The sequence below is a fragment of the Brassica oleracea genome, chromosome C2, assembly GCF_000695525.1.
Source record: "Brassica oleracea var. oleracea cultivar TO1000 chromosome C2, BOL, whole genome shotgun sequence".
NCBI classification, from domain to species: Eukaryota; Viridiplantae; Streptophyta; class Magnoliopsida; order Brassicales; family Brassicaceae; genus Brassica; species Brassica oleracea.
Window position 1 is genome coordinate 36268635 of NC_027749.1, and position 12359 is coordinate 36280993.

Below are 12359 nucleotides of genomic sequence, written 5' to 3' on the forward strand. Positions count from 1 at the left end.
AGAACACATCCTGGGCTTCCCCTGTGTCTTGGGAACACACGCATTTAACCTGGAGAGAAGGGAGAAGGCCAGACTCCACTCTTACAGGCCAAGACAGCCTTGAAGGTAGATGTAGTGTAGAAAGTAGTTTCATGGAAGTTCCATGGAATGACTGATGGGTGCGACCCATGAATGGAACTTATCAATATTGGAAGTATATGATAAGGATTGATAGAGGCGTGCACTGGAGGAGCATGGCTGAACATAATAAGGAATGGCACATGATCTAATCAGATCATGTATAAGGTAACCGGTTTTATGATTACCTTTTGAATTACAATTCTGTTGACTGTGGAATTGATCATGGCCAAGTATGGCACGTCCTTGAGGAATATATATATTATGAATGATTATGGTGTAGTCTGTTGGATCAGACTTGATGACACTAAACCAGGTTGATTGACTCAGGATCTGATGGGCATTGTTAGTCCATGAGCTGGACTTTGTATCATAAGTTGATAAGGCAAAAAGGATGTGGGACAGTGCATGAGCCGGTAAGGGCCAGATGCATGTCCTTAGCTGTTTGAAGACTCCTCAAGGGTTACTTATGTCTGTGGGGATGGTTGGCTGAATGACTAAGTACCTAAGGGAGTTCTTTTGTGTGTGTAAAGGAGCTGGACGCAGTATATGGCAGCTGGCCATAGCTCGGTCCTAGATCAGTTCGAGTGTGACAGCTCGATCAGCTGGTTTATGAGTTCATTCAGCTAGAGTAGCTGGGCCGATGAGCTAACAAGCTCCGGGAATGTGGCAAAGGTATGATCTGTCAATGTTGCATAGATCTAGATAGAATGGCTTAGGGGAACGGAACCTCTGATTGTATGACTTGGTCTAGGTTCAGGATTGACCTTGGAGCTAGCTGGCAGTTGTGTTTACTGACCAGTAGCTGAGGTGATCTGACCAGACAAGTGTTAGATTGGTTTTAGACCAATGGTTAAGTAGATACTATTCCGATGTGCATAAGTTGAAAGGATCTAGCTAGGGAATGACTAAGGTAGTCTTGAGCTAGGATCTGAGTTAGCCTCGCCAATGGGCGATGTTTTAAATGAAGGGAAAAATTTTTAGAGGTTCGGTCCGGGTATGCACTGAGCGACGTGAGGCATCGACCGCGGCCTAGTCGGCCGGGATCGGGTCTTACACAACCGATTAGGCCATCCTTTATTTTCAGTTTTAAAAGCTATTGTTTCTTAATTTTCTGTACCTTTTCGCATTCCTCTCAGACTTCTTTGTGCTCAGATTGCTCAATTAATAAAACTCACAAACTTCATTTCTCTCAATCTTCTATCTCCTCACAAGAAACCCTAGAGTATGTCTTCACAGACGTATGAAATATAGAGTATGTATGTAGAAAGGATAGTATAGTCATTCATCTTGACCTAGTATACCTTATGTATTCAGTATATATACGTGTATTGCACATACTAATAAGAGCATTCAGTTCCATAAACCTATATGGTATCAGAGCATTGATCCATAAATCAGACCATAGCCGACAAACTCAAAATCTTATTCCCTCCCACACATTCTTTTTCTTCCTCGTAACACATCAATGTCGACTTTATCTAACAAAACCATTGAGGTCTCAGAAGCTCCAACCGTCTTGAATATCATTGTGACAAATGTCACTAAACTTACGGCCTCCAACTTTCTCATGTAGAGCCGTCAAGTTCAAGCACTTCTCGACGGCTACGATCTGTCCGGTCACCTTGATGGATCCACTGTCGTTCCTCCGGCAACGATCACAACTGATGGGTTGCGACTCCTAATCACGCTTATCTCCTTTGGAAGCGTCAAGATCGTCTCATTTATAGTGGGTTACTCGGGGCCATAACAGTCTCGATCCAACCGATACTGTCTACAACGGTGACGTCGGCTCAGATTTGGAACACGTTATCTTCTACCTACGCGAAACCAAGTCGAGGTCACATCCGGAAATTGCGACAACAGATCAAGACTTGGAGAAAAGGCACGATGACTATCGATGCCTACTTTCAAGACTTCAAAACTCGATTTGATCAAGTAGCCCTTCTAGGGAAACCATACGATATCGAGGATCAGGTTGAGTTTCTCTTAGAGGGACTTCCCGAGGAGTACAAGCCGCTCAAGGACCAGCTTGAAGGCCGTGAAATTCCACCATCGCTATCCGAGATTCATGAGAAACTCTTGAACCATGAGAACAAGATTCTCGCCAAAACCAACACTGCCGTGATTCTCCCTGCCAATGTTGTTAATCATCGAGGCTCCTACAACAACAGCACATCACGACACAACAATCAGCCGCCTTGACACAACAACAACAACCGTTCTCAACAAACATGGCAGCAGCAGTAGTTCTCTCCACGCAACGACAATGGTCCGCGAGGATATCAAGGCCGCTGTCAGTTCTGTGGTGTCCAAGGACATAGTGCTCGCAGATGTCCACAACTTCAGGGTGCGTCCAGTGCTAACTCCAAGTCCTACACGCCATCACCTACGGCATGTCAGCCTCGCGCCAACATGGTTACTGCTCAAGGGTACAATCCGGGAAACTGGATCTTAGACAGTGGAGCCACACACCACCTGACCACTGACCTGAGAAACCTTGCTCTCATCAGCCTTACACGGGTGGAGAAGACGTAACAATCGCAGATGGCTCTGGACTTCTGATCTCGCATACGGGTTCCACAACTTTAACCTATCTTACTCATTCCTTTAACTTGCGTGATACAATATATGTTCTCAATCTTCACCGTAACATTATCTCTGTTTATCGCTTATGCAATTCTAATAACGTTTCTGTTGAATTCTTTCCTACTCATTTTCAGGTGAAGGATCTCAACACGGGGGTCCGATTACTCCAAGGCAAGACTAGAGATCAACTATACGAGTGGTCGGTTTCTTCATCAAACACCATCTCTCTCTTCGCTTCACCTACACCAAAGACCACTCTTTATTCTTGGCACTCCCGATTGGGACACCCATCTTTTTCTGTTTTGCAATCCATTATTTCAAAATTCTTGTTGCCTCTTTCTTCTTCATCGCAAAAAGAAACCTTTTGTTCTCATTGTTTCAGTAATAAAAGCCACAAACTTCTATTTCATACAAACACTATATCTTCCACACAACCTCTTGAATACTTGTATACCGATGTTTGGACCTCTCCTATCCTTTCTATCGATAATTTCAAGTATTACCTTATCTTTGTTGACCATTTCACCCGATACACTTAGTTTTATCCACTCAAACAAAAGTCTCAAGTTAAAGAAAATTTCATTCTCTTCAAGGCCTTGGTTGAAAAACACTTTGACAAAACCATCAGAAACTTATACTCTGACAATGGAGGCGAGTATGTTGCTCTTCGGTCCTTTTTATCCTCACATGGGATCTCTCATTTCATATCCCCGCCTCACACTTCGGAACACAATGGCATAGCTGAGCGCAAGCATCGCCATATTGTTGAGACAGGCTTGACTCTTCTCCACCAGGCCGGCTTACCAACAACGTACTGGACCTACTCATTTGCAGCCGCGGTTTATCTCATCAACCGTCTTCCTTCACCAGTCATCGATCATCACTCGCCTTACATGAAGCTCTTCAAGAAACCACCAAACTACCTACAGCTTCGCGTGTTCGGATGTCAATGTTTCCCATGGCTCAGACCGTATGCTTAGCACAAACTCGACAACCGGTCTCTACCTTGCATCTTTCTCGGATACTCGCTGACACAAAGTGCATACTTGTGTCTCCATCAACCAACTGGTCAATTGTATACTTCACGCCATGTCCAATTTATTGAGACAAGCTTTTCGTATTCAAAGCCGCAAGAAGTGATCAACAATGGTGTCGAGAACCCAATCCCTAGCTATGCTCCATCTAGCCAAGTTCCTATCGCGCCACTCGTACACTCTGTCTTGCCTGCACCCCCGTGTTAGGATCCTCACCAATAACAGACGGGGTTAAACACTCCGTCTAACTCTGACTCTACAACGCAAGTAATAGAGCCGCCAGGAAATAATACAACATGTACTATTATTGGTTCTGTGCAGGTGCATGAACAGAGATCTCCTACACCCACCGTATCCTCTTCATCCTCCCCAATCCAGACCGAACATCCCTCACCTTTATCAACTCACCAAACTGAACCTCACCAAACACCATCCCCAATACCACCCGCACCTACACCTCCACCATTATCTCCTCCCATTACAAACGCTCATCCTATGCAAACCAGAGCTAAAAACAAAATCACCAAGCCAGCCCAAAAGCTAACTCTTTTTGCCGCAACTAAAACCAAAAACCCAACCATACCCACAACTGTGGCCCAAGCTATGCGAGATCCCAATTGGAGAAACTCTATGGGAGAAGAGTACAATGTTCAAGTTCAGAATCACCCCTTCGAGCTGGTTCCACCAGCGCCGAATCGACACGTTATTCCTACTAAGTGGGTTCATACGATTATGTTTCTTGCTAATGGTTCCCTTGATAGGTACAAATCAAGGTGGGTAGCACGTGGAGACAACCAGGAATATGGCATTGACTATGCGGAGACGTTCAGCCCAGAGTCACACACTCATGGCCTATCAAACAGCTAGATGTTAACAATGCTTTCCTCCAAGGTAATATTACGGATGAAGTTTATGTTTCTCATCCTTCGGGTTTCGTCGATCCAGATAAACCACATCACGTGTGTCGCCTCAAGAAATCACTCTATGGCCTCAAACAAACACCTCGTGCTTGGTACCAAGAACTGCGAAACTATCTTCTTCAGATGGGATGCACGAATTTGGTCGCTGATACGTCGGTATTTGTATACATCAACAGGAATCATCTCGTCTACATACCCGTGTACGTCGACGATATTATAATAACTGGCAGCAGCAACATGTTAGTAATTGGCGTCATCCAAGTTCTGGCTACTCGGTTTTCCCTCAAAGAACCAAAGGATCTGAACTACTTTCTGGGTGTTGAAGCTACTCGCACCTCCGCTGGTCTTCATCTCATGCAGCGCAAGTATATTATTGATCTCTTACTCAATACTAAGATGCTAGACGCAAAACCGGTTACAACTCTCATGACTGTCTCGCAAAATTTGACACTTCAGTCGGGCACTACAATCGCTGATCCTCGTGAATTTCGTATGATTGTTGGGAGCTTGCAGTATCTTTCCATCACTCGACCAGACATTGCCTACAGCGTAAATCGTCTCTCTCAGTTTATGCATCGCCCTACCGATGACCATTGGCAAGCAGCCAAGCGTGTCTTGCGATATCTAACAGGTACTCTCTCCCATGGTATCATGCTGCGCCGCAACACACCTCTCTCTCTCTCTCTCCACGCGTACTCGGACGCTGACTGGGCAGGAGATATGGATGATTACATCTCCACCAATGCATACATTATGTTCATTGGTGCCACACCTATTGCTTGGTCATCAAAGAAACAATCCGGCGTCGCTCGATCGTCGACGGAAGCGGAGTATCGAGCAGTCGCCTACATAGTAGCCGAAATGAAGTGGGTTTGCTCGCTTCTCACAGAGCTTGGGATCACACTAGCCCATCCTTCAGTTGTCTTCTGTGATAATGTAGGAGCAACATATCTTAGTGTTCCACTTCCGTATGAAGCACCTTGCCTTAGACTTCCATTTTGTACGTGAAAATGTCCAGATTGGTGCCTTGCGTGTCACTCATGTCTCCACAAGAGACCAACTTGCAGATGCACTGACCAAACCTCTACCTCACACACACTTTACTGAACTGATAAGCAAGATCGGAGTAGTTTCACTCCTTCAGTCTTGAGGGAGCGCATAGAGTATGTATGTAGAAAGGATAGTATAGTCATTCATCTAGATCTAGTATACCTTCTGTATTCAGTATATATATGTGTATTGCACATACTAATAAGAGCATTCAGTTCCATAAACCTATATGGAACTCACCCATTGTTTCTGTCAACAATTACAAATATTATGTCGTCTTCATCGATCATTAAACACGCTACCCTTGGCTGTACCCACTGAAGCACAAGTCTCAAGTTCAAGCTGTTTCCATCACCTTCAAGCTAACATGAGTGAAGTGAAACCAGTCTCTACACCAATGGCCTCGTCTCCAAAGTTGACTCTCATCTTAGGAGACCCTCTCTGTGATCCGACACCATTTCACAAGTTAATTGGCAGTATTCAATATCTTCAGTATCATGAGATGTAAGAAACGCTCTCATGTAAAAAATTAAAGCTCCGTTTAGTGTTTATACATGTTTTCAAATCAGCTCCCATTGTTTGTTTTTATTTACATTCACCACATTCTGATATGATAAACGACAAAGAAATGTAAAACATTAGAAGGAAACTACTGCCACCAAACGTGGTTTCAAGGATTACAAGATGGATGAAGATCATGAAAATGGGTACGAGTTATGTTCCTGGGCGAGAATGGTATGTCAGATGATTGGCAGAGTTGTTTCCAAATGTTTTTCCAAGCTTTCAGTGAATGTTGTTTAGTGTGTCATAGCTCCTTTGAAAAATAAGGGAAGATGAAATGTATCCATGATAAACCGATAAATACCAAGTTTAAGATTAATAACAAAACCCATTTTGTTTGAGTTTGTTAACAATGATGAAAGCGAATGAAATTTCGGAGAGGTTTTATATGTACAGAAACCCTAGGCAGCAGAATCAGCAATTTTAAATTAATCAGAACAACAACAATAAGAAAGATTTTTTTGATGAATTCTCTCTGTCTCTTGAGGAATGAATTCTTCAATTATGTTCGTCTTCTTTCTCTTAAGCCATGTTCTTTCTGCTATGTGCCCAGAACGGCTTTGCGGGTGTACGCTTCAAAGCCTTAACGCTGAATGGACTGTTCTTGCTCTGTAAAACCACATCATTTCAAAATCAGTACATATTCCAAACATTAGCATTCAAAACTCAAAATATTTGTGAAGAAACTCACCATCAAACAGGTATCGCCATTGCAAACAGGGTACTCATGAGGACAGCAACTAGTGTTATCATCGCAGCAAGTGGCAGCTTCAAGAGGGCAACATCCCCAACCGAAGCAGTACTTACCGTACTTGAAGAGACAACAACAAGTGTTTCCCTCTGGGCAAGAGTAATATTTGTCACACTTGGTCGGTGGCTTGATGGGAGATGGAGGGGATGGTCCAGGGTTTGGTGGGTTCTGACCTTTCTTGATCGGATACGAAGCCTCCATGGTGATTCCACACTTTCCTGTGGGCTCTGCAATGTTACGTGCCATCTTTATGTATCCGCTCTCTCCCCAGCTTCCTCCCCATGAGTTTCTCACAATCCAGTAATCCTTTCCGTCCTCAGTTCCGTAACCCACAGCTACAACTCCATGGTCTAACTCCGTTCCACAGGTTCCATCAAATACACCCTGAAGTGAAAAAAGGCAAATAAAAATCTTAGCATCTTGAAATATATTTGCAAGTGTTTACTACGAATATAGCGTAACCATTCTTTAAATATGTGAGAACGTGAATAAATAAATAAATGTTCTGAATGGTAAACCATTAATCATTAACGTTCCATTGATTCTTCTCATGCTAACTAGTTACAAGTTAGGCTATTTCATACCGAAGAATAGAGCTGGAAGGCACGACCACCAGCTTCAATGGCAACACTGATAGGCTGATTAGCCAAAGCTTTCTTAAGAGCCGCCTCGTTGTTCTCCGGCACATCCTCATAACCGTCAATTTTGACAACCTTTGCGTTTTTCTGCAAAACACGAGAAACAGAGGTGTTAAACCCATTTCTATTTGATATTAATACCAAAAAACCTAAACCAACACACACTAGTTAACTTAACCCTGTTCTGATCACAACGGCCATCCGCAGCTTTGTATGGATAATCCTCTTCAGTATCAATACCACCATTTTTAATAATGAACTCAAACGCATAGTCCATCAAACCTCCATTACAGCCTTGGTTGTAAGATGTGTCACAATCTACTAGTTCTTGTTCAGACAAAGAGATTAAGTCTCCTGTCACAATCTTGTTTATTCCTTCCACAGCTCCAATGGTTGAAAATGCCCAACAACTCCCTAAAAACACGAGTTAATTAAATCAAATTAGCCCCACCACTTGCTTTGATTCTTGAAAAAGTGAAAAATATCGTATGGGTCCAAAGACCAAAATAGTTTCAAAGACCCCACAAACTTTATCAGCAATTCAATAAAAGATCACGACTTTCAGACCAAACATCATCAATCGTTCCCCTAGAAGAACAGTTGTCAGGGGTAAATTTGTCTTTATGCAAAAGTTACAAGATCTTTATTTTTCTTAAGATATTTTTCCAATAAATTATCAAAGATATAATCATTTTCAGATTTGTATATCTCTAATCGAAAATCGGAAAAAGCTTACCGCAGCTTCCCTGATCTTTGACGGCGGCGACGGCACCTTCTTTTCTCCAGTCAACGGAAGCAGGAAGCGCGTCGCCAACACGCGGCTCATATCGATCGCTGGTTTTGAGAACTCTCTTCTTCGGTTTAGCACCGAGGTAGATAGATCGGTACTCATCGTTGGTTAGATCAGCGAACCGGGTTAAACCGAGTTTGTAACTGAGGTTTTTGTTGTTGTGTTCGTCGATGAAACGAAGATTGTCTTTGAAGATCTCGAATCTCTGATCCGTGACAAGACCGTTGTTCTGCGTCATCATCTTCTTCTTTCCGTGTTTCTCCATCCACTCCTCGTAGATTTTTGAAACCTCGGCGTCGCTCCGGCCGTTGACGGCGGAGATGTGGCGCTTCTCGTCGTATGAGATGATCGACATGTCGACAGCGTACGAAACGCCGATCATCATCGCTAGGAGAAGGATGGTTACATTTACGAAGCCCATTTTTTGATATTTAACAGAGAAAGAAGAAGACGATTGGATGATTGATAAGAGATTGATGAGGGTGTATATAAAGGAGAATTTCAGTCGAGCGTCATAATTAAATATTATTTACTTTTGTCTTACTTTTCGAAATATACTTTAAAGACAATTAAAGAAAACCGGCTAAAATTATAAACAAAAGAAATTGAATACTTCTCAAAATTTTAAAATATTGCATCTAGAACAAAAACTAGTGAACAGAGTTATTGCTCTTTTTAATAATTCCGTTCTCGGAATTATATATTTTTTACATATAACAAAATCTCACTTTTCAAAACTTGAAATTTTACTGAATCTTCTGAAGTATGTAAAAAGGAGAACTGAATTTTAAAAATACACTAGATCTCGATCCTTTTGTTTTTATTTATTTTTATATAAACATTTTGTTTTCAATTCTAAATTGGTATATATTATAATATATATATGTTTATCAATTTTTAAAACATAATAAGTTTACAGTATATTTTTTTCATTGAATAGATTGTTTTAAACTTTCACATGTATTTGTATCTTTTTCTATATATATATATATTTTCGGATTATTATTTCAATATTAAAATCGTAACAATATATATAAAGATTCATAAAATATTGTTTTATTATCATATTCAAAAATATTGTAATATTTCACAAATTTAGAAAGTTTTAAAAAATTAAACTTTTCGCTTCATAGATTTATATTATCGAGTAAATAATTAAACTTTTAGTTTTTGTTTAATTTTTTAAATAAACTGTATAGTTTAAAATTTGTTTTCATTGGTTTAAGGTAGTAAATATTAATAATTGTTAGATAATATGATTTTTGTTATTTAAAAAAAAATCTTTATAATTTTAAAAGTTAACATCGATAAATATATAAATTATTAATATATGGTAGTATAGTATTACAATATTAAATTATATCTATTTAATTTATACTATCTTTAAATCTAATGAATCATCTATTGTTTAAATCCAATTATTGATAGCTCAATAAAAAATTATGGTAGGCCCAAAATTTAAATGATAAGATTAGAGATTAAATTTAACATGATTATTTAAGAATAGATTTATTAGGTCTATTTTTTTTTTTAAATCACATATGAATCAATGTTGTGACTTCTGTTTTAATATATAAAATTTATGTAAACGGAAAATTCAGTAAGCACTATTATCAATTTTCTTCAGTTACTTTTTGAAAATAGTGAATTTTTGTTTCGGGGTTATTGAAACAAGTGAGAAAGTAGTAGGGTGAAACGAAATATATAAAAATGTGAATAGTCAGTTATTAAATGAGGGGAATGACAGCTTGCCAAGTGGATGAGGTGTTATTGGGAGAGAATAAAGCTGTAAAAAAAATACAAGTCCAAACAAATAGCAAGGAGAACGTGATGATAATCTATTCTTTTGAATCTTTTGATAATGTTACAAGATACTGTAGATTTTCTTATGATCTCGAAATGCAAGTTTTTATGTTTTACATTATACTCAATTATTTTGATACCTTGAAAAAAAAAAAAATACTCAAACTTTTAGTATAATACTTTATATGTATCTATCAAACTTTTAGTATTGTACAGGAATGTTTGGAGTAATATTTTTTTTGCTTTATAATATTTTTATTTTATAGGCTAAAATAAAAATTATGAAAGGAAATTGCGAAAGTGTGCATTATTTTTATTAATTTGCGAACATATACTTTCTCCGTCGTAAAACGACACTTTGGCCTCCACAAAAATTTAACAACTCTATTAGCTCATTCTTATAACTGGTTACTTGATAAGTTCTGAGTTTTTTTTTACGTGCGATAGATGACATGTTAAAAAGAAAGTGGACAGATTCAAAAAACACATACCTTACGGGATTGGGTGTCGTGTGTATCCACCACATGTGAAACCAATTTTATAAATAATAATTTAAAAAGGAATAGTTCGAAAATATTTTTTAGCTTTGCGTCTGTGGTAAGCTTTAGCACTGTTCTGAGTAAAAAATTACAACAAAACAAAAGGTGGGTATGCGTATTGGCGAATGGGGTATCAGACAAATTTTCTTCAAAAGTTATGCGGTATCACGGTAGGCCTGAAACTTTTATCCGAGATCCGGATTCGATCCGAGATTCGATCCGGATCCGATCCGAAAATCCGGATATCCGGAGGGGCCGAATCCGGATCCGGATAGTAAAATGCTGGATCCGCCAAAGCCGGATCCGGATCCGGATATCTCGATTTTTTAGTCCGGATATCCGGATCCGTAAGTTTTATTAATAACTATTTCAAAAATAGTAATATCTATATATAAAAACTAATTTTATTTAATATATTTTCAATTTTATAATAGTATATGTAAATTTTATGTAAGTTTTGTAATTTTATACATAGAAATAATTCAAAACATTATATATTTTTTTGTTTTAAATTATTGTTAATATTTTATATATATTAATATTATTATTTTTATTTATTTTAAGGATCCAAATCCGGATCCGGATATCCGCCGGATATTACAATTTTTAGAAGGATATCCGACACCCGGATATCCGAGAACCCCGGATCCGGATAAGGATAGTAAAATTATGGATCCGCCGGATAAGGATCCGGATCCGGATACCTTAAAATTCCCCGGATACCCGATCCGTTCCAGGCCTAATCACGGGTACCGTAATATTGAAATCGCTATATATAGATGGTTCATTCAATGTTATTTACACATATAATTTCCCTCATTATGTAAGTAAAGTCGCTGCAGTAAGGTAGCAAGTTTAGGTAGCAAGTTTACTCATTGCAATCAAGAACACATTTCTTTTAACGTTTTTGCAATGAATCTATAACAGTGCTTGGGAAGATATTATACGTCAAAATGATAGTAACGAGTCTTCCCGCCATGCCATTGAAGAGACTAAGAGTCGAGCGCATTTGAAAGGAATCGTTGCGATCGGATGCCGGACGAGAGAAGGAACATCCACATTGGTTTTCAGATTGGAGCTACAAAACACTTGACTTAATTTTATAAAGAATGTGGTTCACGGAACTAAAAATGACTTCTTCAAGTTTATTTGTGTGTTGGGTCGACTTTTGTATTTAATCATATATGCATATCAGATTGAGCTGCTGAAGTTGTAAGAGATACATGCCAGAGAATTGGGAGTTCAATGGGAGTTGGAAATAATGCATGTGAAATAAAATTAATATATCCGGTAAACATATATGATATCCCGATTTAGCAATCGAAGCGCGGATCCTGTGTAGTTGAGTTCATGTTGACATAGTAAAATGATGGTAAAAATGTCAAATTAACCAACAGTTTAGAGGAATAAATTAAATCATACCTAGTTAGTACCGAACATTAAGCTGGTTATCAAAGACTTCGTAGTTGAAAAACCGGCCAAGTCTCAATAATGTAAATATTGTTGAGATGATATTTCGAGCAGATTAGTGGGTGTAAGTAAGTTTAGGAACTGTTTACAGTAAAAG

General features: G+C 39.1%; 2 protein-coding genes across 2 annotated transcripts; one reads left to right on the forward strand and one right to left on the reverse strand.

The window, feature by feature from the left end:
• Positions 1–4783: 4783 nt before the first annotated feature.
• LOC106324117 (uncharacterized mitochondrial protein AtMg00810-like) lies at positions 4784–5668 on the forward strand. Its single transcript, XM_013762138.1, has one exon. The coding sequence runs from the start codon at positions 4784–4786 to the stop codon at positions 5666–5668; it is 885 nt and encodes a 294-aa protein (XP_013617592.1).
• An 881-nt stretch (positions 5669–6549) lies between these two features.
• Positions 6550–8957, reverse strand: LOC106327795 (cysteine proteinase RD21a-like). The gene is made up of 5 exons (XM_013766047.1): positions 8397–8957; positions 7839–8074; positions 7607–7747; positions 6963–7406; positions 6550–6880 (listed from the first exon to the last, which is right to left on the reverse strand). The coding sequence occupies exons 1-5, from the start codon at positions 8869–8871 to the stop codon at positions 6794–6796; spliced, it is 1383 nt and encodes a 460-aa protein (XP_013621501.1). The 5' UTR covers positions 8872–8957; the 3' UTR covers positions 6550–6793.
• Positions 8958–12359: the final 3402 nt, after the last annotated feature.

Bases quoted from the DNA above. Each gene is read 5' to 3' on its own strand.
- LOC106327795 (XM_013766047.1), bottom strand. From the start codon at position 8,871: ATGGGCTTCGTAAATGTAACCATCCTTCTCCTAGCGATGATGATCGGC. The intron at 7,407-7,606 runs GTATGAAATAGC...TTTTCACTTCAG, and splicing joins CCTTCCAGCTCTATTCTTCG to GGTGTATTTGATGGAACCTG. The intron at 6,881-6,962 runs GTGAGTTTCTTC...GTGGTTTTACAG, and splicing joins ATGGCGATACCTGTTTGATG to AGCAAGAACAGTCCATTCAG.
- LOC106324117 (XM_013762138.1), top strand. From the start codon at position 4,784: ATGGGATGCACGAATTTGGTCGCTGATACGTCGGTATTTGTATACATC.